The sequence below is a fragment of the Schistocerca serialis genome, chromosome 11 (assembly GCF_023864345.2).
Source record: "Schistocerca serialis cubense isolate TAMUIC-IGC-003099 chromosome 11, iqSchSeri2.2, whole genome shotgun sequence".
Taxonomy (NCBI): Eukaryota; Metazoa; Arthropoda; class Insecta; order Orthoptera; family Acrididae; genus Schistocerca; species Schistocerca serialis.
Window position 1 is genome coordinate 44,287,217 of NC_064648.1, and position 25,731 is coordinate 44,312,947.

The following is a 25,731-nucleotide window of genomic DNA, read 5'->3' on the forward strand; positions in this document are numbered from 1 at the left end:
TAAATTACGAGAAATCAGAGCTCACATGGAAAAGTGTAACCCTGCTCGCAATGAGAGTGGAATGGTAGAGAAGTAAATAAAAAATAATGGTTCGATGCCCATCCGCCAGGCCTCTTAATCGTGAATTGCAGAGTTACCATGTAGATATAGATCATCAGGCATCATCGTCATCTTACATATATGCTTGTGGGCTTCGGACATTTAGGTGATGTGGCTGATAATTGTCTCAGAGCCACTTGCTCTACACATATTTACTGACACTGTTCTCATTACATTTTCTGGAATACCTTAGCAACAACAGCAAATTGTGTCAATATCTTCATCATCAGCACTCACGTTACAATTTACCATGGACAAAAAGTTAATTAACTGAATATAGAAAATCGGATGCTTAGCAGTGAGATTTCTTTTTTGTTTTTAATATGTACAGTCGACGTCTTAATCAGTCATTGTCAAGATGCAAATGCTGAGAGAGTGCTGTGCATAGATGTTTCAAAAAGTAAGTAGAACCTCCTACTGATACAATAGTAACAAAACATAATGAGAGTTTGTAACACCTCCGATTTATTTCGACTCGACCTGATCTGATCGAATAGCAGCCCAATAATTATTATTAATGTGACCGTGTACCTAATGGGGCTGGCAATCGGAATTGACTGCTACGGAAGTTGTTACTTTCCAGTTCGTCCTTCTCAAATGCTGTAATAATGAAATGTCTGGTAACAAGAAAAACACCAACACAGTTTCACTAATCACGAACCTATATTCGTCTCAAAAGCACAAAAGGAGGAGACAGCCACTGCCTTCGTCATACATATCTAAATACGGCTAATCTCAGCACAGGCCTCTTCATTTCTCATTATCGTCACACGTTAATCGATCACTGCAATCCAACATTGCAATCCAAAGAGATGCCGGCGCGGTAGACGCGAAACCAAAATATCGGCACTAGAATATCACTAATCACTTGAGTAATAATACTTCTTCACTTTCCCGGTATTATTTTAGCACAAAGGGGTTAAACCGCGGCGATGGCAACTCCCTTTCTCGTTAAAGCCTTGCATTACAACAACTGGCCTCCACACACCTCTGCCCGCAATATGGGACTGACTCAACTCCACACTCACTCTCGCAATACGACACAATCGATTGTTCGCCCTATCGACCGGTGCCGAGTGCAAACTTATAGTAAGGGCCTACGGACCCCTTACATCCCTGCCCTCGAAAACTTCTTTGGAGCCTCAGGCGTAAAAGAATTGGCAAGGAAAATTAAATATCATTACATCTGAACAAAACACACAGTGTAAATAATTAATGAAATTACAATTCACCAAATAATCCCTCGACTCCGGTAGTGGGCTGCCTCCACAATAATATTCTACAAGAGGTTATTACATCTCACAAACATGGCATTGTCCAAATCACAATTTTTTTATCAAGCAGCAATAATCCTCTATAGCCCATATTGAATGCCACACACAACATACAATCAAAAATTATTACATAAACAAATGACATATGAATTATTATATTACAAATTAGTTGTTACAGGTTTTACACCCATTCTCAGGTAATCGTCGATATGAAATATGAAGTTCTAGTTCTAATACATCAGAAAATACAATGCAAATAAACATTCCCCTTTTTCAAATGTCCGTTTAACAACTAAATGTTCTAAACATGTCTTAGTAGGTCTATTCTGGTCCTTTTAGCTCTCACTCTTGACCAGACCTCATCTAGTGTGTCATTCAGTTTTCCGGTCTCTCCGCCTCATCTATATGCACTGTATCATTCATTCGCCTATCCCTTCCTCTCTCATGATTTCTTGGTTCTTCACTCCTTCTCCAATCATTTCTCCATTGCCGTTCACCACCATGGTTCCTATACCTGTGGCCTCCACCTCTTCCTCTATAATCAGACGAATTATTAAAATGATTCCTTTGGTCATTACTTCCCTCTCGGTTTTGATCATTAGCTTGATTGTGTTCCTGTAATCGAACAGATTCCAACTGTTCCAGTATCTCCATCAAGGCCTCCCTATCTTTAATTGGGATCCTGGATACAGTTTCTTGCATTTTCCGGTTCAATCTTCTTTTTATCGCAGATATATCATCACTCAGGTGTTGTTCCAAGGTCTCGTTCAATTCCCACAAATGTTCGGCAAACTCTCTCAACGCTCCTCTCCATGTACACTCCGGGAAATTGAAATAAGAACACCGTGAATTCATTGTCCCAGGAAGGGGAAACTTTATTGACACATTCCTGGGGTCAGATACATCACATGATCACACTGACAGAACCACAGGCACATAGACACAGGCAACAGAGCATGCACAATGTCGGCACTAGTACAGTGTATATCCACCTTTCGCAGCAATGCAGGCTGCTATTCTCCCATGGAGACGATCGTAGAGATGCTGGATGTAGTCCTGTGGAACGGCTTGCCATGCCATTTCCACCTGGCGCCTCAGTTGGACCAGCGTTCGTGCTGGACGTGCAGACCGCGTGAGACGACGCTTCATCCAGTCCCAAACATGCTCAATGGGGGACAGATCCGGAGATCTTGCTGGCCAGGGTAGTTGACTTACACCTTCTAGAGCACGTTGGGTGGCACGGGATACATGCTGATGTGCATTGTCCTGTTGGAACAGCAAGTTCCCTTGCCGGTCTAGGAATGGTAGAACGATGGGTTCGATGACGGTTTGGATGTACCGTGCACTATTCAGTGTCTCCTCGACGATCACCAGTGGTGTACGGCCAGTGTAGGAGATCGCTCCCCACACCATGATGCCGGGTGTTGGCCCTGTGTGCCTCGGTTGTATGCAGTCCTGATTGTGGCGCTCACCTGCACGGCGCCAAACACGCATACGACCATCATTGGCACCAAGGCAGAAGCAACTCTCATCGCTGAAGACGACACGTCTCCATTCGTCCCTCCATTCACGCCTGTCGCGACACCACTGGAGGAGGGCTGCACGATGTTGGGGCGTGAGCGGAAGACGGCCTAACGGTGTGTGAGACCGTAGCCCAGCTTCATGGAGACGGTTGCGAATGGTCCTCGCCGATACCCCAGGAGCAACAGTGTCCCTAATTTGCTGGGAAGTGGCGTTGCGGTCCCCTACGGCACTGTGTAGGATCCTACGGTCTTGGCGTGCATCCGTGCGTCGCTGCGGTCCGGTTCCAGGTCGACGGGCACGTGCACCTTCCGCAGACCACTGGCGACAACATCGATGTACTGTGGAGACCTCACGCCCCACGTGTTGAGCAATTCGGCGTTACGTCCACCCGGCCTCCCGCATGCCCACTATACGCCCTCGCTCAAAGTCCGTCAACTGCACATACGGTTCACGTCCACGCTGTCGCGGCATGCTACCAGTGTTAAAGACTGCGATGGAGCTCCGTATGCCACGGCAAACTGGCTGACACTGACGGCGGCTTTGCACAAATGCTGCGCAGCTAGCGCCATTCGACGGCCAACACCGCGGTTCCTGGTGTGTCCGCTGTGCCGTGCGTGTGATCATTGCTTGTACAGCCCTCTCGCAGTGTCCGGAGCAAGTATGGTGGGTCTGACACACCGGTGTCTATGTGTTCTTTTTTCCATTTCCAGGAGTGTATTAAGTGACTTGCGGTGTAGTAGGTCCTCAATTGCTGCACACTGATGACTTTTGGACCAGTATTTCTTCAAGAATTCCGCTTCAAACTGATCAAAACTAGTAGTCCCTTTCTTCTTCCTGACTCCCCAAGTGAAGGCCTCACTTTCCATTGCAACCCTCTGGTTATCCTCTTCTCGTTGCACGGCTATAGCATTTCTCAGATTGACAGCCAGTTGGTTTTGCCTATCTCCTATCCCCTTAACCGCATGATTGCATTGTTTCTGCCTCTGCATCACCTCGGTGATTCGGTGACTGCAATTTGTTTCCACTCCGGTGGTCCTTTCTCCCAATTCGGCTTTAGTTTCTTCAATATCGTCTTCTATCTTTTTTGTTAACTTTCCTTCCATCTTCTCCACATCTCCCTGAACTTGGTCTATGCTCTTCTGTAGCTTACTCGCTCTCTCTCTCTCGTTGATGTCCATCTTCAGCTGTTCTTGTAACTCCTGCATTTCCTTCTTCAGATTATATTCCATCTTCATTCGCGATGTTTTGAGCTCTTGTGTTAGAGTTTCCTTAATTGGCTTTTCTAAGTTTTCTTTGGTTTCTTGTAAATCTTCCTTAAATGATTTTCGGAATATTTCAAAACTTTTTCTATTTTCTTGGAAATCTTCCTTTAATGATTCTCTGAATTCTTCTACCATTTCTCTTGTTGCCTTGGCCTGCTTTAACAACTCTGCTAACATCGGCCGTATATCTGCATCCTCTGAAACTGGCTTACCTCTCGTCATTTGTCCCGGTGTCTTGGGATAACTAGTTGAATGTGCTAATGGGCTTTCTAATGACAATCCACAATCACTGATTCCTGAATCATCTCTTGTCTTCCTGTCCTGTCCCTTTCCTTTCAACTGCTGCCTCACAAACCTGTTTATCTTCGGTAGACATGTTTGGTTTATTTTTAATGCACAGGCAAGTAATATAAAATAACCTCTAGTAACCCAAAACACTCCTAATTACCACGAAACTAATCAAACAGTAACTGTGGTATCTTCAGTTAATCCCAAAATTGGTACAATACGTATGAATACTGAACATAACGACTCTCAAAACCTAATAATTTCAAATATCAATTTTCACATACACAATTTATGTAAAATGTTTTAAATAAGATAAATCACACCATTCATTAAATCTATAACTGTAAAATCCCCAAAAACAATGAGCATATCTGTATAATCACCATTTAGACAGCACAGCATGCATCAATAAGTATGCTATATTTCAGAGTATGTTTCGCAAACTTTTCGGAAATTACTGTAATTGGGCACTTCTCCTAAGGTGAAACACAGTTTAAAATTGTTCATTTGTCGTGAAGACAGTACACTGCAATTTAATGTTATGCTAACCAGTTGTCTTCACTCACCAGCTGACGTTACCACGAGTCGCGATGTTTTGACGTTTGAAGAGGGCATGGCGCTGTACTGCCGCCGGAGCCGCGTGAAGTCGCGCTGAAGATCTGTGGCGAGTCGTCGTAGTTCTCAGTCGGCTGCTCCGTGGCGCTGCAGGCGGGCCTAGTTTGTAGTTCGGCCGCTAGATGCCGGGTCGGCGCTCGGTGTTTCGAAGTCGCGCTGAAGACCCGTGGCGAGTCGTCGTAGTTCTCAGGTGGCCGCTCCGTGGCGCTGCAGGCAGGCGTAGTTTGTAGTTCAGCCGCTAGATGCCGGGTTGGGGCTCGAGGTCTCGCTGATCGCCGTCAGTGTAGTGCGTCTGCACCTGACCTACTCCTTGCACAGGTAGTTGGGATGACGTGTGAAATCACCTCGCGGATCGAAGCTCTTTGGCGCAGCTGCTACACGGGTCTGCGTGACGTCACTCAACAATTGCTTCGCCACATATATTGTCGCCTGCATAACAGTTTATGGGTCCACATGAAATTACTCGATTTTCACATTCAAAAAGCAATTTCAGTCATAATATTACTATTAAACACTTCTTTAAAGCTTTCGTGACGAATTCTTGACTCGTTTTGCTGTTGTAATGTTCACACATGTCTTTCTTTGGTGTTCACTTTTCACAGTTTTTCGCGCGGATTTACGCGTTTGCACATTATAACACAGTTTATCGACACTATTACTCTTATCTAATATGGCGAAAAAACAGTTTATTCACAATCGTAAGATGCTATTACTTCGTATTGTTCAAAATGCACTGTTTCTTGGCGCGATTTTAAAGTTTATACTCTGTCTCGATCCGAAATTGAAAAAATATTTTCTCGCGTTAAGCAAGATAAAATTGCCTATTGTTCTTTACAATTCGTCTGAAAACTGAACAACGTCCTGTCACGGTCGCCAAGGTGTAACACGTCCGATTTATTTCGACCCGACCTGATCTGATCGAATAGCAGCCCAATAATTATTATTAATGTGACCGTGTACCTAATGGGGCTGGCAATCGGAATTGACTGCTACGGAAGTTGTTACTTTCCAGTTCGCCCTTCTCAAATGCTGTAATAATGAAATGTCTGGTAACAAGAAAAACACCAACACAGTTTCACTAATCACGAACCTATATTCGTCTCAAAAACACAAAAGGAGGAGACAGCCACTGCCTTCGTTATATATATCTAAATACGGCTAATCTCAGCACAGGCCTCTTCATTTCTCATTATCGTCACACATTAATCCATCACTGCAATCGAACACTGCAATCCAAAGAGATGCCGGCGCGGTAGACGCGAAACCAAAATATCAGCACTAGAATATCACTAATCACTTGCGTAATAATACTTCTTCACTTTCCCGGTATTATTCTAGCACAAAGGGGTTAAACCGCGGCGATGGCAACTCCCTTTGTCGTTAAAGCCTTGCATTACAACAACTGGCCTCCACACACCTCTGCCCACAACATGGGACTGACTCAACTCCACACTCGCTCTCGCAACATGACACAATCGATTGTTCGCCCTATCGACCTATGTCGATTGCAAACTTATAGTAAGGGCCTACGGACCCCTTACAAGTTACAGGTAGATCAGTTTTTAAACGTTTCTTGTATGGACAGGCATTTTATACAATTCGAACATATGCAACACTTCATACATGTTAATTGCAGTAACGCCATACGACATAATGGGCTCAGAGGTGTATGGTGCACGGGGCAAAGTGTGCTGCATGATAGTTGATGGAGCACTTGCCATGGGAGTGGAGGTGTTCATGGCTGGATGCTTATGCTCATAACAGTGAATATGCATTTGAACTGTACTGAAATCTTGGTCCTGTGCATGCAGAGCCGAGGGCACTTCGAACAGGAGCTGCTATATCTACAAGTAGCAGAAGCACAGGGAGGAGGCACAAGGGTCCTCTCATCCCTCTCCTTCTCCCCTCCCCTCCCATATCCCCTTTCCATCCTGTGCACCTCAGGCACTAGTTCCTTTCCTGTTTTCTCTCTAACTCTCCCACCCTCCCTTCCTCTCTCTCTCTCCCATGTATCTCCCCAGCCCATATCTCCAGGTAGGTTGAGATTCCTAAACTGCCAGAAAATTCTATACAGGCTTATAAATCCATAACAATTCAATGTATTGGTAAGGTTTATAGCTCCTATCGAAACGATACCATCTTTTAACATGGAAAAATGTACTTCCACCCAATAAAAAGTTTTTCACCTTAGGAAGCACGTTTCTAGCTGGGAAATCTGGAAATTTTTTCTTGTTTGTATATACACCCAGTTAAGAAGGTATCTCTTTCGTATGAAATGAAGTGCCTATTGAGAAGAAATGCCGTGCACAGGTGGTACAGCTGTTTTATCAGAACAGCAGCACTGCATTGCAGGAATATCATTGAAATAAATGGCTGTGAAGAGGCCCCATGTCAATAAATGTGTTGAAGAATACAATCAAGTAATTTGAAGAAATAAGTGAATTGGGTGGTGCATCAGATTGCCATAGTGGTTGTTGAAGTTGCTTTTAGCTACAGCTAATCATGCAGCAGATGCCTCAAATTCTGCAGTAAACGCTAGCGTTCTCACAGGATCTCTCCCTCCCTCCCTCCCTCCCTCCCTCCCTCCCTCCCTCCCTCCCTCCCTCCCTCCCTCCCTTCCCTTCCTCCCTCCTTCCCTCCTTAGTAGGTGGAACCAGATGTAATAGTTTTACGGTGATGTAAGAAACGACCCACCAGGGTAGCCGAGAGCACTAACACACTGCTTCCTGGATTCCAGCAGGCGTGCTAACCCTGGATCGAATCCACATGGCAGATTAACGACGAAGGGTCAGTGTGCCAGCCATCCTGGATGTGGTTTTTAGGTGGTTTTCTTCACCCTGCTAGGTGAATAGCAGGCTGGTCCCCACATTCCACTTCAGTTACACAGCTTGCAGACATTCGCATTTTCCCATGGATTACACTGGATGGAAACAGTTGGGGAACACTAATTCACTAATTATGTCCTGGAACGGGGGGAGGGACTTTGGGAATGGCGACCCCATCGTAATACTAGCCTGTATAATATGTAATGGCACTTTGCAACCAGCCTCGGCCAAAAGACTGAGTAAAGGTTGTGAAGTCCCATTGATCTGCCAACCCAACTAGTTGGATAGAGGAGTACTGGCGTAGATAAATCGAATGCAAGAAACTGTTTTTGTTCATAATGACAGCCCTTTGGTTGGAAAACTGAGAGAACAAAGGAAGGAATAAAATAGAGGTAACAGCTATCATCCCAAAATTTTTAACAAATGTGGTGTAAACCATCAGCAGTGTTACTGTCCAGGCTGTAGTATGTGTGTTGATAAAATACATGTGCACTTCCATCATCACTGCAACCATCAAAAAGAAACACAAAGTATATCTATTTTAAAAAGCTGATAAGAATGCTCTTAACGCCCTCTTAAGAGACAGTCTTCACTCCTTCCGATCTGATCATGTAAGTGTAGAAAAGTTGTGGTATGTTTTCAAAGAGATAGTATCGACAGCAATTGAGAGATAAATACCACATAAAGTAATATGTGATGGGACTCATCCGCCATGGTACACTAGGTGGGTCAGATCGTTGTTGCAGAAGCAACGAAAAAAGCATGCCAAATTTAAAAGAGCGCAAAATCCTCAAGATTGGCAAAGTTTTACAGAAGTTCGAAATATGGCGCGTACTTCAATGCGAGATGCTTTCGATAATTTCCACAACGAAATTCTGTCTCGAAATCTGCCAGAAAACCAAAAGAGATTCTGGTCATACATAAGGCACACCAGTGGCAACACGCAATACCTTCACTGTGCGATAACAACGGTGAAGTCACTGAAGATAGTGCCACTAAAGCAGATTTATTTTGGTCATACATAAGGCACACCAGTGGCAACACGCAATACCTTCACTGTGCGATAACAACGGTGAAGTCACTGAAGATAGTGCCACTAAAGCAGATTTATTTTGGTCATACATAAGGCACACCAGTGGCAACACGCAATACCTTCACTGTGCGATAACAACGGTGAAGTCACTGAAGATAGTGCCACTAAAGCAGATTTATTAAACACGGTTTTCCGAAACTCCTTCACCAAAGAAGACGAAGTAAATATTCCTGAATTCCTATCAAGAACAACTGCCAAGATGAGAAACATAGAAGTAGATATCCTCGGAGTAACAAAGCAGCTTAAATCACTTAATAATGGCAAAGCCTCTGGTCCGGACTGTATACCAGTCAGGTTCCTCTCAGAGTATGCTGATAAAATAGCTCCATATTTACCAATAATATACGACAACTCGCTCACCGAAAGATCCTTACCTAAAGACTGGAAAATTGCTCAAGTCACACAAATACCCAAAAAGGGAAGTAGGAGTAATTCGCTAAATTTAAGGCCTATATCTCTAACGTCGATTTGCAGTAGGGTTTTGGAACATATACTGTATTCAAACATTATGAAGTACCTCGAACAAAACGATTTATTGACACAGTCAGCATAATTTCAGAAAAATATCGTTCTTGTGAGACACAACTGACTCTTTATACTCTGAAGTAATAAGTGTTATTGACAAGGAATGTCAAATTGATTCCATATTTTTAGATTTACAAAAGGCTTTCGACACTGTTTTTCACAGGCGTCTTCCAACCAAACTGTGTGCCTACGGAGTATCGCCTCAGTTGTGCGACTGGATTCGTGATTTCATGTCATAAAGGTCACAGTTCGTCCTAATTGACGGAAAGTCATCGAGTAAAACAAGTATTATCCGGCGTTCCCCGCTATTGTTCCTCGAGCCGGCCGCGGTGGTCTCGCGGTTCTAGGCGCGCAGTCCGGAACCGTGCGACCGCTACGGTCGCAGGTTCGAATCCTGCCTCGGGCATGGATGTGTGTGATGTCCTTAGGTTAGTTAGGTTTAAGTAGTTCTAAGTTCTAGGGGACTTATGACCACAGCAGTTGAGTCCCATAGTGCTCAGAGCCATTTGAACCATATTGTTCCTGATCTATATTAACAAGATAAGAGACAATCTGGGTAGCCATCTTAAATTGTTTGCAGATGATTGTCATTTACCGTCTTGTAAAGTCATCACATGATAAAAACGACTTACAAAATGATTTAGATAAGATATCTGTATGGTGCAAAAAGTGGCAACTGACCCTGAATAAGGGAAAGTATGAAGTTATTCACATGAGTCATATAAGAAGTGTGCTAAATTACGATTACACGATAGTCACACAAAACTGAAGGCTGTAAATTCAACTAATTACTTATGGATTACAAATAACCTGAATTCGAACGATCACATAGATAATATTGTGGGTAGAGAAAAAGGGAGAGAAGGAAACATAGTAGGTGAATATGGATAGGGGGTAAGAAATGAAAGAGGAAGCCGTCTGGTAGAATTTTGCACAGAACATAACTTAATCATAGCTAACACTTAGTTAAAGAATCATAAAAGAATGTTGTTCACATGGAAGAATCCTGGAGATACTAGAAGGGATCAGATAGATTATATAATGGTAAGACAGAGACTTATGAACCAGGTTTTAAATTGTAAGACATTTCCAGGGGCAGATGTGGACTCTGACCACAATCTATTGGTTATGAACTGTATATTAAAACTGAAGAAACTGCAATGGGAATTTAAGGAGATGGGACCTGGATAAACAGACTAAATCGGAGGTCGTACAGAGTTTCAGGGAGAGGATAAGGGAACAATTGTCACGAATGGGGGAAAGAAATACAGTAGAAGAAGAATAGGTAGCTTTGAGGAGTGAAATAGTGAAGGCAGCTGAGGATCAAGTAGGTAAAAAGACGAGGGCTAGTAGAAATCCTTGGGTAACAGAAGAAATATTGAGTGTAATTGATGAAAGGGGAAAATATTAAAATGCAGTAAATAAAGCAGGCAAAAAGGAATACAAACGTCTCAAAAATGAGATTGACAGGAAGTGCAAAATAGCTAATCAGGGACAAATGTAAGGCTGTAAAGGGTCATCTCATGAGGGGTAAGGTAGATACTGCCTACAGGAAAATTAGAGAGACCTTCGGAGAAAAGAGAGCCACTTGCATGAATATAAAGAGCTCAGATGGAAACCCAGTCGTAAGCAAAGAAGGGAAAGCAGAAAGGTGCAAGGAGTATACAGGGTGTTACAAAAAGGTACGGCCAAACTTTCAAGAAACATTCCTCACACACAAAGAAAGAAAATATGTTACGTGGACATATGTCCGGAAACGCTTACTTGCCATGTTAGAGCTCATTTTATTACTTCTCTTCAAATCACATTAATCATGGAATGGAAACACACAGCAACAGAACATACCAGCGTGACTTCAAACACTTTGTTACAGGAAATGTTCAAAATGTCCTCAGTTAGCGAGGATACATGCATCCACCCTCCGTCGCATGGAATCCCTGATGCGCAGATGCATCCCTGGAGAATGGCGTATTGTAACACAGCCGTCCACAATACAAGCATGAAGAGTCTCTACATTTGGTACCAGGGTTGCATAGACAAGAGCTTTCAAATGCCCCCATAAATGAAAGTCATGAGGGTTGAGGCCAGGAGAGCGTGGAAGCCATGGAATTGGTCTGCCTCTACCAATCCATCGCTCACCAAACCTGTTGTTGAGAAGTGTACAAACACTTCGACTGAAAAGTGCAAGAGCTCCATCGTACATGAACCACATGTTGTGTCATACTTGCAAAGGCACATGTTCTAGCAGCACAGGTAGAGTATCCTGTATGAAATCATGATAACGTGCTCCATTGAGCGTAGGTGGAAGAACATGGGGCCCAATAAAGACATCACCAACAATGCCTGCCCAAATGTTCACAGAAAATTTGTGTTGATGAAGTGATTTCACAATTGCGTGCGGATTCTCGTCAGCCCACACATGTTGATTGTGAAAATTTACAATTTGATCACGTCGAAATGAAGCCTCATCCGTAAAGAGAACATTTGCACTGAAATGAGGATTCACACATTGTTGGAGGAACCATTCGCAGAAGTGTACCCGTGGAGGCCAATCAGCTGCTCATGGTGCCTGCACATGCTGTACGTGGTACCAAAACAACTGGTTCTACCATAGCGCTCTCCATTCAGTGACGTGTCAACATTACCTTGTACAGCAACAACGTCTCTGACGCTGACATTAGAGTTATTGTCAACCGCACAAAGAATTGCCTCATCCATTCTCCTCGTCATTCTAGGTCTTCCCCAGTCGCGAGTCATAGGCTGGAATGTTCCGTGCTCCCTAAGACGCCGATCCATTGCTTCGAACTTCTTCCTGTCGGGACACCTTTGTTCTGGAAATCTGTATCGATACAAACGTACCACGCCCCGGCTATTGCCCCATGCTAATCCATACATCAAGTGGGCATCTGCGAACTCCACATTTGTGAACATTGCACTGACTGCAAAACCACATTCGTGATGAACACTAACCTGTTGATGCTACGTACTGATGTGCTCGATGCTAGTACTGTAGAGCAATGAGTCGCATGTCAACACAAGCACCAAATTCAACATTACCTTCCTTCAATTGGGCCGACTGGTGGTGAATCGAGGAAGTACAGTACATACTGACCAAACTAAAATGAGCTCTAACATGGAAAATAAGCGTTTTCGGACACATGTCCACATAACACCTTTCCTTTATTTGTGTGAGAGAAATGTTTCCTGAAAGTTTGGCCGTACCTTTTTGTAACACCTTGTATAGAGGGTCTATACAAGGGTGATGTGCTTGAGGACAATATTATCGAACTGGAAGAGGATTTAGATGAAGATGAAATGGGAGATACGATACTGCATACAGTTGACAGAGCACTGAAAGATCTGAGTTCAAACAAGGCCCCGGGAGTGGAAAACATTCCATTAGAACTACTGATGGCCTTGGAAGAGCCAGTCCTGACAAAACTCTACCATCTGGTGAGCAAGATGTATGAAACAGGCGAAATACCTTCAGACTTCAAGAAGAATATAATAATTCCAAGCCCAAAGAAAGCAGGTGTTGACAGATGTGAAAATTACCGAACTTTCAGTTTAAAAAGTCACAGCTGCAAAATACTAACGCGAATTCTTTATAGATGAATGGAAAAACTGGTACAGGTCGGCCTCTGAGAAGATCAGTTTGGATTCCGTAGAAATATTGGAACACGTGAGGAATACTGACTCTACGACTTATCTTAGAAGAAAGATTAAGAAAAGGCAAACCTATGTTTCTAGCATTTGTAGACTTAGAGAAAGCTTTTGACAATGTTGACTGGAATACTCTCTTTCAAATTCTAAAGGTGGCAGGGGTAAAATACAGGGAGTTGAAAGCTATTTACATTTTGTATAGAAATCAGATGGCAATTAAGAGTAGAGGGGCATGAAAGGTAAGCAGTGGTTGGGAAGGGACTGAGACAGGGTGGTAGCCTCTCCCCGATGTTATTTAATTTGTATATTGAGCGAGCAGTAAAGGAAACAAAAGAAAACTTCGGAGTAAGTATTAAAATCCATGGAGAAGAAATAAAAACTTTCAGGTTCGCCGATGACAGCAAAGGACTGGGAAGAGCAGCTGAACAGAATGGACAGTGTCTTGAAAGGAGGATATAAGATGAACATCAACAAAAGCAAAACTAGGATAATGGAATGTAGTTGGGTGATGCTGAGGGAATTAGATTAGCTAATGAGCCATTTAAAGTAGTAGGTGAGTTTTGCTATTTGGGGGGAAAATAACTAACGATGGACAAAGTAGATAGGATACAAAATGTAGACTGGCAATGGCAAGGAAAGTGTTTCTGAAGAAGAGTAATGTATGAACATCGAGTATAGATTTAACTGTCAGGAAGTCGTTTCTGAAAGTATTTGTATGGAATGTAGCCATGTATGGAAGTGAAATATGGAGGATAAATAGTTTGGACAAAAAGAGAATAGAAGCTTTCGAAATGTGGTGCTACAGAAGAATGCTGAAAATTAGATGGGTAGATCACATAACTAATGAGGAGGTATTGACTAGAATTGGGGAGAAGAAGAGGTGTGGCACAACTTGACAAGGAGAAGGACCGGTTGGTAGGACATGTTTTGAGGCATCAAGGGATCACAAATTTAGCATTGGAGTGCTGCGTGGAGGGTAAAAATCGTAGAGGGAGACCAAGAGATGAATACACTAACTGATGTAGGTTGCAGTAGGTACTGGGAGATGAAGAAGCTTGCACAGGATAGAGTATCATGGAGAGCTGCATCAAACCAGTTTCAGGACTGAAGATAACAACAACAACAGAGCAAACCAAAGATTGCAATTCATTGCCAAAACACTTAGAAGGTGCAACAGGTCTACTAAAGAGACTGCTTACACCACGCTTGTCCACCCTTTTCTGGAGTATTGCTGTGTGGTGTGGGATCCGCGTCAGGTGGGACTGACGGATGACACTGAAAAAGTAAAACAAATGGCAGCTCGTTCTGTATTATCGCGAAATAGGGGACATAGTGTCAGAGACATGGTATTTGAATTGGAGTGGCAATCATGAAAACAAAAGCGTTTTTCGTTTTGACAGGATATTCTCATGAAATTTCAATCACCAGTTTTCTCCTCCGATTGGGAAAACATTCTGTTGGCACCCACTTAAATTTTGAGAAATGATCATCACGATAAAATAAGAGAAATCAGGGCTCGCACAGAAAAATTTAATTGCTCGTTTTTCCTGTGCGCCGTTCGACATTGGAATGGTAGACAGTGAGTTTGAAAGTGCTTCATTGAACCATCTGCGAGGCACTTTATTGTGAATAGCAGAGTAATCGTGTAGATGTAGATGAATAGTTTATCAATGTACTTGCCACACGAAATGCTGTGCAGTGAAGGTTAGGGATATGACAGAAGCACCCAGTATCTACACAATGCTTACATGGTGGTCTCTAAAACAGTTTATAAATAAGAACCTCAAAATTTATTTATTGCTAAAGCTTTCCAGAAATTCTGTTTCTTATTCTGGTTGGTTTATGGTTGACTGGCATATTGTAAAATTTTAATTGTAAGTTTTGTTTCTAGTACTTTGACAAACAGAAAGGTATTTGTTTGAAATCTTATTTGCATATTTTTCTGATGTGTTTTATCATTATTGGTGTTCAGTTACTTCACTTTCATGTGTATGAAAATACAAGTTGTAAATTATTGAGTTATAAAAGTTACAATATTTAGTGATTTAGTTGTCAACTTCTAGAATCTGACACACCATGATACCAGTTTCATTTAAAAAAGTCGTGTGATCCAATTAATTGTTCAAAAACACTCGAAATTTACCAGATACCATGCCTAACAAAACTATATACTCAACACAATGGAAAAAAGTCAAAAGGTACAGTCAGAACAAGAGAAAACTCTGGAGCCTGCACACCTTCAGTAGTTTGTAATCTTTCATATCCACCTATGTACGTACTGGGGACCTGAAAAGCATTACAGTTCTTTTCTGTGGGAAAGGGTTTAACTGCAGGTATAATAATGAAACCCAGATACTACAGGTGCAGCTCATGCATCAGCTGTTATCACCGCCACTCAGTATGTAGTGTTATCCTTCAGTACTTAATGGGTGATGATGTGACCATTTATGTGTGTGTCCTTCAGTCAACGGTGTTCTGCAATGCCAGGAGACCAGATGTTGGGAAGATGTAAAAATTTTCAAGAAGGCTCACTCCAAGTGTACTGGAAAATTTGCAACCATTTCCATCTGTTCAGACAATATTTCCATTTGTGGAAGGCTTCATATAAGTTGCAGTGCCAAAAACAGTTTTAGATTAAAACCATCTGCACGTGTGTCATTCACATTCATTCATCAGTATGCAAATTAATTCCCTTGATTGATGTCACATTGATTCTTGTTCATGAACAGTCATTGTCCAGCTGATCAACAACCATTGAAGATAACTAATGAAAATATTGATACTTGCACTAGTAATTGATTTATTTGGAATCAAACAAAAAAAAAATTGTTTACCAGGTGAAATAAATTTACCATTCGTAGAGGTAATCTAAGAATTTCAGATCAAATGGCAGTGACTCAGAATAATCATTATTGAATTACCTCTGGTTATTTTCGTTTTAAACCACTTTTACCTCACCAGTTCTTTACTTCTGGTGGAATATTATAATTTTAAATCAGTAACAGTTACTGAATATGTCAATTCATATGCACTTTTATACTTGTGGCTTATAGCACTGGATTTATGGTCACTCAAATATTTTTTCTTTGTTGTATATCTCAATATTTAACATTATCCTCCTCACTCTTCAGATTTCCTCAGACTACTGGTGGGAGGTGCAGCATATCATGTGAAGAACCTTGTCACCATAGACTGGTCCAGGATGAGTTGGTGATAGACATGGAGAAGTCAACACATGGGTTCAGTACCAATACAGAAGATATGACTGTTGATAAGGAATGCTCAGTTGCCACCCAATATGACTGTAGTACGAGGGAAAAGGAATTACATGTATATAGCTGTAATTTCTGCCAACAGAGCTTTTCTTCAAAATACAGACTCATAATGCATGTGTTTATGCACATTGGTGGAACGCAACCACCTTCGTATGTTTGTAAGTGGTGTGGTGAGGTATTTCACAGTAATGTTGGCTTGAAAAAGCATATGAGAATGAGTGAGAAATGTCGAGTTTTAACTGCAGACAGTCATGAAAAATATGGACATGGTGATGAGCATCAAACCACTACCTCGTTGGATAGCGAGGCAGAAGTTTCTGTCACAGAACACAATGACCAGTCTTCATGTAAGGAAACTTGGAAACATTCAAACAAGCCCTCTAATGACATATGTAACACACATATGACAAATGATAGAGAGAAAACAAGTAATTATGGAACTTTGTCTATAGCTGTTAATGTCAGTGCCCAGGCTGATCTACTTACGGCAAACAGAACTCACAGATGTGGCATTTGTGGCAAATTTTTTGCTAGGGTTGGTGTTCTCAACAGACATGTTTCCATTCATACTGGGAAAAGACTTCACAAATGTGATATTTGTGACAAATGGTTTGCCCAGTCACGTTATCTAAAGGCTCACACATTAATTCACACTGGAAAGAAACCTCACAAATGTGAGATTTGTGGGAAATCTTTTACTAGGTTAGGTGATCTCAAGCAACACTCATTAATTCACACTGGAAAGAAACCTCACAAATGTGAGATTTGTGGGAAATCTTTTGCTGCGTCAGGCTATCTCAAGAAACATTCATTAATTCACACTGGAAAGAAACCTCACAAATGTGAGATTTGTGGGAAATCTTTTGCTGCGTCAAGCTCTCTCAAGCAACACTTATTAATTCACACTGGAAAGAAACCTCACAAATGTGAGATTTGTGGGAAATATTTTACTATATTAGGCAATCTTAAGAAACATTTATTACTTCACACTGGAAAGAAACCTCACAAATGTGAGATGTGTGGGAAATCTTGTACTATGTTAGGTGATCTCAAGCAACACACATTAATTCACACTGGAAAGAAACCTCACAAATGTGAGATTTGTGGGAAATGTTTTGCTGCGTCAGGCTCTCTCAAGCAACATTTATTAATTCACACTGGAAAGAAACCACACAAATGTGAGATTTGTGGGAAATCTTTTGCTGCGTCAGGCTCTCTCAGGCAACACATATTAATTCACACTGGAAAGAATCCTCACAAATGTGAGATTTGTGGGAAATATTTTACTATATTAGGCAATCTTAAGAAACATCTATTACTTCACACTGGAAAGAAACCTCACAAATGTGAGATTTGTGGGAAATCTTTTACTATGTTAGGTGATCTCAAGAAACACGCATTAATTCACACTGGAAAGAAACTTCACAAATTTGAAATCTGTGGGGAATCTTTTGCTACATCAGGTGATCTCAAGACACATGCATTTCAACACACTGGAAGTGGACCTCAAAAATGTGGTATCTGTGACAAAAGTTTCACTTACTTGGATACTCTCAAGACACATGCATTACTTCACGTCAGAAAGAAATTGTAAGTATGTGTTAGTTTATGCAAATAGGTTTTCATGGTTGGTGCCCTCAAGGCCTATAAAATAATGTATGTACCAGGGGACAATAAATTGTACTTTCGGCGAAATAACTTTTAAATCTGGTAGAATTGTGAAAAAACTTGTAATGATGTGTACTATAGAGTGCTAACAGATGTGACAAAAAATTCATATCTGTAACTTCAAATGTCAAATCGTATTACCAAATACTCAAGAAACATGAATCAAATGTGTTTTTGTCATTAGCACTGCTGCTTGTTCCTATTGATCTTGCGACAAGAAGATTGTGAATTGTGATAAATCCTTACATTTGTCAGTAATCATAAGTATCTTGCAATATTCAGTATAAGGCCAAGGAAATGTGATGACTTGCTGCTTGATATTCCAAACAAAGTCATCATGTTGTACTTGTAACTCTGTATTTTAGAAACAGTGACAGGTGGGACATAGAGGAGGGGTATAATTTTTTTTTGTGCAAGATGTGGTCAATAAGAACTGGATTGTAGCAATTGGCTGTGGCAATAAATTTTATTGTATCCAACCCTGCTTTAAAATCATCTCTGTACATGGGGTTAGATATGAGACGGTGTACCATTGAGTGAAAACCTGCATGTTTGTGAGCTATGGGGTGTTGTGAGCAAGAAGGTGTTACTGTGTCTGTAGTTGTTGTTTTTCTGTAAATTTTGAAACAATGTGTTTGTGTACTGATGTCAATGGTGAGATCTAAAAAGTTTATGGATTTTTTGCCAATCTTCATAGTGAACTGGATATTTTTATGTTGACTGTTTAGGTTTTTCAAGAATGTGTTGAGCTGTCTTGTAGTAACAGTCACCATACACAGGACATCATCTACATATATAAACCAGTATTTGATGTTTACACTCAAAGGTTCTGTTTTTAGAAAATTTTGTTCAAAATGGTCCATAAATATTTCAGCCAACAGTGGACTAAGAGGGGAACCCATAGCTAAGCCATCTAATTGTTTATAAACAGTCCCTTGGAACTGCAAATAGTTCTGTGCGAGGCATGTCTGTGTGGCCAGTCTCAAGTCATTCAATTCTACAGGATTGACATTAGAATTGTGCATCAGCTCTCTCAGAATATCAATGCAGTCTACTACTGGTATGTTAGAAAACAAATTGCTGACATTAAAGGATACTAATTTATTACTGGGTGAGACAGGTATACCTTTTAGCTTGTTTACTAGGTCCACAGAGTTTGAAATACCATGATTTGGTTTAAATTTAGTCTTGCTCTTAATTAGGACATCCAGTTTACTGGCTAGTTTGTAAGATGGAGCAGTGAATGATGATACAATTGGACGAATAGGAACATCTTGTTTATGCAGTTTAGGAAGCCCATACATTCTAGGAGGCACTGGGTTCATATTAGTTAATAATTTTGCTTCAAATTCAGAGAAAATGCTTTTGCATGGATTGATTGCATATTTAATATCCTCTTTGAACAATTTAGTAGGGTCTTTGGGAAGGACTTGGAAGCCTGTGGTATTCAGGAAATCATTAACCTTATCCATATTATCATATTTGTTCAAAAGCACAATACTGTTGCCTTTATCAGATTTTGTGGCAATGATACCTTGGTGTTGTAATTTCTGTTTTAAATACTTGAGGGTGTGAAAGTCAGTAGACTGTGGGATGTTACACACGAATTTGGTTTCGTTCTTTAGTGCATTGGCAACTGTGGTGTCTTTCGTTAGGGCATATTCAACATCAACTTTCATAACATCCAGTTGTCTTTCTGATGGAGGGTGGGGAGGAGCAAATTAAAAACCTTTCTCAAGCACTCTTTGTTCGTTTGGAGACAGAACCAAGTTCGATAAGTTAATTACGCGTTGCGAAAACTTTTGCTTACAGTTTGAGGTTAGAGGTACACTCACCTTCCTAATCATAGATAATTTCTTGTTCTGCCGCAAAAATACATCGTGAATAAGATCACATACACTTTGACGAACTTCTCGATCGAAAACGTCGAACTCACAGGGGTGTAACTCAGATGTAATTGCTATATGTACCACTTTTAGATGTGTACACATGTTGTCACGAACACGATAACATTTGTTCATTTCTTCCTTTATCCACGTGTATCTTGCGACGTCAACGGCTTTGTTTGCAGCGGCGGATGTTCCTCTTGACTTTATGTAGACGTATTTTGCTTAATTTTGCGTTGCAAACACTGTTTCTTAAACCAAATGCGTTGTGTAGACTTTGCTTTTTGTCTCAGTAATCTACTATAACAGACGGATAATTGTGCGGTTGTGGCATATTTTATCATATTAACAGAATCTTCCGTCGGTTCTTGGTAGTACGACATTATAATAAACGAAAAGTATAGGGTTTCCTAGTATGTCAGGAACACGACAGCCCAGTGTGTTTTCAATAGCAAAGACAAGAACCATTTATTAGCCAACAGTGGGGTAAACAAAATCACCTGTTCTGATGTGACAAATTTTATATTGGTCAGTCAGGCAGAGACATATCAACTAGGCTGGCTGAACATGAATGCAGCTGGAGGTTGCAGAATTCAGACTCTGCATTTGCTGAGCATGTACTGAGTGAGGGTCACAACTACCAGCCAGTGTCCCATGTACTTCACTTACCAAACAAAGGCCATAACCTCAACCTGCTCGAAGCCCTGGAAATTAACAAACATCTTGCTCACAGTCCAGATCTCATCCTAAATGACCAGACACAGCTCAACACTTCCCCTCTCCTAAACTTCATATAATCATCTTTGTTGTTCATTACTTCCCACACTCTCTCTTCCTACATATTCCCATTTTCCTGTATTCATTAAGTTGTTTTATTTTGTTGAAGTTGCCTTTGTATCCCACATAGACTGTAGTTTCAATAGTTAAGGCTTTCTTTTAACTGGTAGTTGTATTACTTTCCACGTTTAACACTCATTGTAGTTGTCTCATCAAATACTGCACATATTTACTTTGCTCATTTATTTAATGAAAACTGTTACAGAGCCATTGCTTTGATTTTAATGTTAATGTTAAAATGCAGTACCACCACACTCTTAGACTGTAGGCTCCCTCAAACACCTCCATTTTCCTGCATTTATTTATTTCTGTTTATCTTATTGATATTGCTTAAGTTCCTTATGTATTCTGTATATACATTGATAACTGTCTCTTCTTTTAATTTGTTGTGTAGCGCTCTCCATGTTTTATACCTCATGATGAAGCCTTGTCTAGTACTAATTTTATTTTGTTTTATTAGTTTTTTTTGTTAATAGAAACTGTTATGTAGGCATGCTGTTCCTATTTTGTGCTTAAGGTTTTCCTCTCTACTCCATTGTTATTCATGTACAGTTCAGTTTTTACTTTTTCATTGCAAAGATGTTACTTACTGTATGTTTCTATATCAGTCTATATGTGTTACTTCTCTTCCAATGTTGTCTGTTAACATTTCACTTCTTTGATGATAATACTCAGTAAATGTCTGAAGATGGCCTTGTAAGCCGAAAACTGGTTAACAATAAAAGTAATATTGTAGAACAAAAGCAAACTGGTGCGTTTCATTCATTATAAATTTTAATATTCAGGATCATTCAATGTTTGTGATGGCTGGCTGTGAGCTTTAGGCTCGATTAAATTTCCACTGAAATTCTGTGATCTTTCTTAGCTCAGAAAAACGTGTGAAATCATATGAATTATCCAGCCTTTCCTTTAGTGATGAACTTCTTGAATCTCTCAACAGCGTCTGTCAAGAGTTCTTTTTGCTATTTCGTAAGTTTATTTATGTGCCAAATCTTGACAGGTTTTAGTACCACTCGTTGCTTTCTTACATATACACAGTTGGATAGCAAAGACATACCCTGCTCAATGGTCAGAGATATCACCTCCTATGGCCATTCCTTTCCGTTAAGCCGGGTTTTCCCAATAGATTAATTTTTTGATTGTGTACTTCTTTTGTATGTGTACTAACTTTATCTCTTTTTCTTCTTTCTTGCTTCTGGAATGTACGAGTAATTACAAGAAAATCAATAACATTTATTCAAATGTAAACTGTGAAAAAGTGAAAAAACAGACATGTACACCTCTTATGTCATAACTAATCAATGCAGATTGTTATTCTACTTTTCATTTTATACTAATGAAGACGATTTTCACCAGATCTATATTACTGAGAAAATTTAAAAAAAGTCCTAACTACCAACGCTTTGTCACTGGCCATTAAAAATATTTATCCAAACTCTGCCTCCTCAGGCATTGACGCCTATCGCTAAAACGTCTCCCATGAGCGTTCAGATACAAATATTTTGGAAACCCAATTTTAGTTTGAATACAAAAGGAATAAAAATCGCTACTCTCATGTGTTTAATGGTTCCGTGTCCTTAAGAAGCCAGATACTTCTAGAGGATGAATTTCCATCACATCAACTAGTTAAACGAGTGGTTACTTTAATCTAATAGAATTATACTTTGAATTTTCCTATGTTAGTACTATGTGAACTGGAAAACTAGATGTCACGGACAAGTATTTTATCACTGACTTTATCTGATCAAAGAAACTTCTAGACTCTAAATCTTTTAGGTATCAGAACCTTCTTTCAGATCAGATTCACTATCAAAAATACAAATGTGTTTCCATTCAGTAGTAATAATTCACATCTGTACCAACTGCTACAATTTAGAGAGAATTACGGAACCATTTATAAACAAAGAAGGTTGTGCAGTTTTTCCCCTTTTCAACAATAGTTTTGACTTTTCCTGATTATTATCGCTGCTCCTCATTGTGGTCAGCTTCTCAGCCTCTGGTCGTGAAAGTCCACCAGGGATTCCCCATTTACTCTGTCTCTCTTGTGTCACCATCAGAATCTGTTCCTTTTTCTTTGTAACACCAAACACATCTATACCACAACAATATCACCTGAAAAAATTGTATTTACTATTGATGACTATGGGAGATGGAAGTATAAAATTATTTTCGTGATTATTGTCATCTCTGGCAAAGTGATCGCTCCATTTTGGCCTATCACAGAGCCTCCTTTCTTTGGATCCCATTAAAGACCATCCTCCATTGCTATAAATATCATCCTTCTTCATTGTATCATTAACTTACTCTCACCTAATATGTATCTTCTTTACCTATTTAGAAAAATGAAATCAAGAAATGTTGTCAGAACTTTTTTAATATGTAGTTAGTAATACCACTGATAGTGATTTGCTATCTACTCAAAAATACCTCCTCCAGAATGTTATATACCGTTCTCTTCGCTGCAAGAGTAGAATTTTTGCCTCCTCCAGATTCACATAACATATTGTAATTGCCTTTATTTAATTTAGAATATTTCTCCATAAAGTTGTTCATTCTACACATGGATATTAAAAAAGTTAGTTCCGATTTCATATTCCTAAAGAACACACGAACAGATTTACAGATTGGTTAACCTTCGTCTATTTGCTTCCTGGGTATCTAATCTTCCAGTCAATTGTCATATGTATAAAGTGGCAGGAATTCAAATATTGGTGGTGAATTCAAAATTTTGTGAGAAATTTAAAGATTCCCAAGTGTGATAAGTGGCTTTCCCCACTCCTATGAGAGAGCATTGGATGTATGGCTGTAGTCCTAAGTATAAATTCGCTGGAAATCCATGATGGTGCATGATTGTGCTGGCATTTGTAATGAATAATGTAGGATATGGGCACAGCTTGCATTGTTATAAGATTTCGCATGTTTCCCTTGTGTCTTTCACCTGAGACAAACAATGTTTTCCTCACCTGCAGGTCCAAGGCTTGTAATGTTGTTGCTTTAATTTGTTATGAAAGCGGTGCTGATAGACAATAAAAGCGGGTTAAAAGCTGTGCGCTGTCTGGGGAAGTTAACCTTGCATTACTGAGCAACTGTTTCACCAGGTATCATGTCTAGCTTACCAAATTCCCAACCAGACTAACATTAATTATAATCGTTTAATCGTCATATGGCAACCGGTGATATATATATTTGCTCCAATTTCGTTCCTTCTTTAAGTTACCTTTCGCTTCCAACTCAGTTATTTCGCCTGTGATGGTTATTCTGGATTCATTTCTCATGAATGGCAAAATTGTGGTCTCCTCTATTCTGCAAAACAGTTTCATCTTAACATATTGAACTTACAACAGACACAAAAGATCCAAATCCTCCTGTAGTTTAAATGACAAATGTTTTGCTTCATCCTTATTACATTAAACCAAGCTTTCCTTCGGTCCCATAATCAAAATTATTTAATCTTCCTCTACCTTCAAGAGGGACATTTCTTCAGTTCAACAGATATAGGCTGCAGTGCATCTCGCACCAGCGAAAACAGTAAGCTGTAATGCTCACAGCATCAGCAAAACAAATAAACGTCGCTTTTCTAGGACAAGTATTAACGCAGAATAATTTTTCAGGCTCTGGCTCAGCATCGGTCAAGACTACAGAAAGGATCCATATTTCTGTTCCATTATCCATTTGCTGAAAAACTGCTCGTATTTGTCTACCATAATTGTTGTATCCTAGCCAGTACTGCCACCCGAGCCCGCTGCCAAAAGGTTGGCAGCATCAAAGTCCGGACGCCGTCCGCATAAGCAGCGCCAGCGAGACAGGAAATCGCCGCAAGTCTGCGCGCGCCACCGCTGGCTTCTGGTTTCTTAAGCGCTGGAGTCGCGAGCGCTAGGACAGTTCAGTAATCACCGCTCAGTTGTATACTCGCCACCGAATTGTGTACTTGCTAGTCAGTTGTGTGTTCATCGCAGCAGAGTTGTTGTTTGTCGTCAGCCGACGCTAACCTAGCCGCTCCGACTCGAACTAGACAGATCTCTGTAGACACGGCGTTCGCTACTGTGTTCTGTATCTTCGTTAATAAAGATAAGTACCGACTTTTATTTAATCAGAGTGTTTGGGTTTTCATCTTTCTGTTCACTGTCCCAGCGGACCGGTCGGCCCGCTATTAAAAGTGTGGCGGTGACTTCGTAAGCCGTTCTACAGCGAATTGTTTGTCGCTATGAACACCGCCACAAAAATAATACTATTTCAGGGCCACGCAAATTACACAAATCACAACTCCTCTTTCACCTTGAAGGGAATCAATCTACTTACAAAATCCACAGACAGCACTTTACGTACAAGGCTATAAAGAACAAAAAAGATATATCATCAATATTAACATATAAGTGCATATTAGGAAGCCATTGGTTACACAATCGTATTATCGCATCCTGATTTCAAGATTCCAAACTTACTCATTCCTTTCTCAGAGTTCTCCTATCTTAAAATATTCATACAGCACGCATACTATAGTAAGAGATCCTCATTTATACTGATAGATATAGAATAGTAATAGATAGATAGTAGCACTGAAAGCAGAAGGCTACTAACAGCTGGGGACCTGGGTTTGCCAGACCCATAATACCCACAGATCGGATATTCCCCTGAGTTTTGCATTAATTCAACACAGATCTTGCTTCTCTCAGGAGCGACTCTTTTCAATTTACACAAAAAAACCATAAACAGCAATTTACTCGTTCACAAAGAAACCTTTTATCTTCACATTTGAACCAACCTAAATCAGAATTGCACAAGGAAAGAAAAAAAAAGCAAACATCACTTCAATCAATCACACAGAAACATCTTTATCATTCCTTTTACCAACATATTACTCAAAATGCATATGTCACAAATTTAAACTAATCAATTC

At 40.4% G+C, this 25,731-nt stretch overlaps 1 protein-coding gene across 6 annotated transcripts in view; it reads left to right on the forward strand.

Annotated features, from left to right (window-relative positions):
• The window catches only part of LOC126426863 (zinc finger protein 729-like), a 119,308-nt gene extending 100,726 nt beyond the window's left edge, over positions 1-18,582 (forward strand). For 4 of the 6 annotated variants that reach the window (XM_050088892.1, XM_050088893.1, XM_050088894.1 and 1 more), the window contains one exon: positions 16,300-18,582. In XM_050088892.1, the coding sequence (XP_049944849.1) occupies positions 16,300-18,037 (1,738 nt within the window). In that variant the 3' untranslated portion in view covers positions 18,038-18,582. The remainder of the gene's footprint in view (positions 1-16,299) is intronic. The other 2 variants (XM_050088895.1, XM_050088897.1) reach the window with 2 other exon arrangements.
• Positions 18,583-25,731: the final 7,149 nt, after the last annotated feature.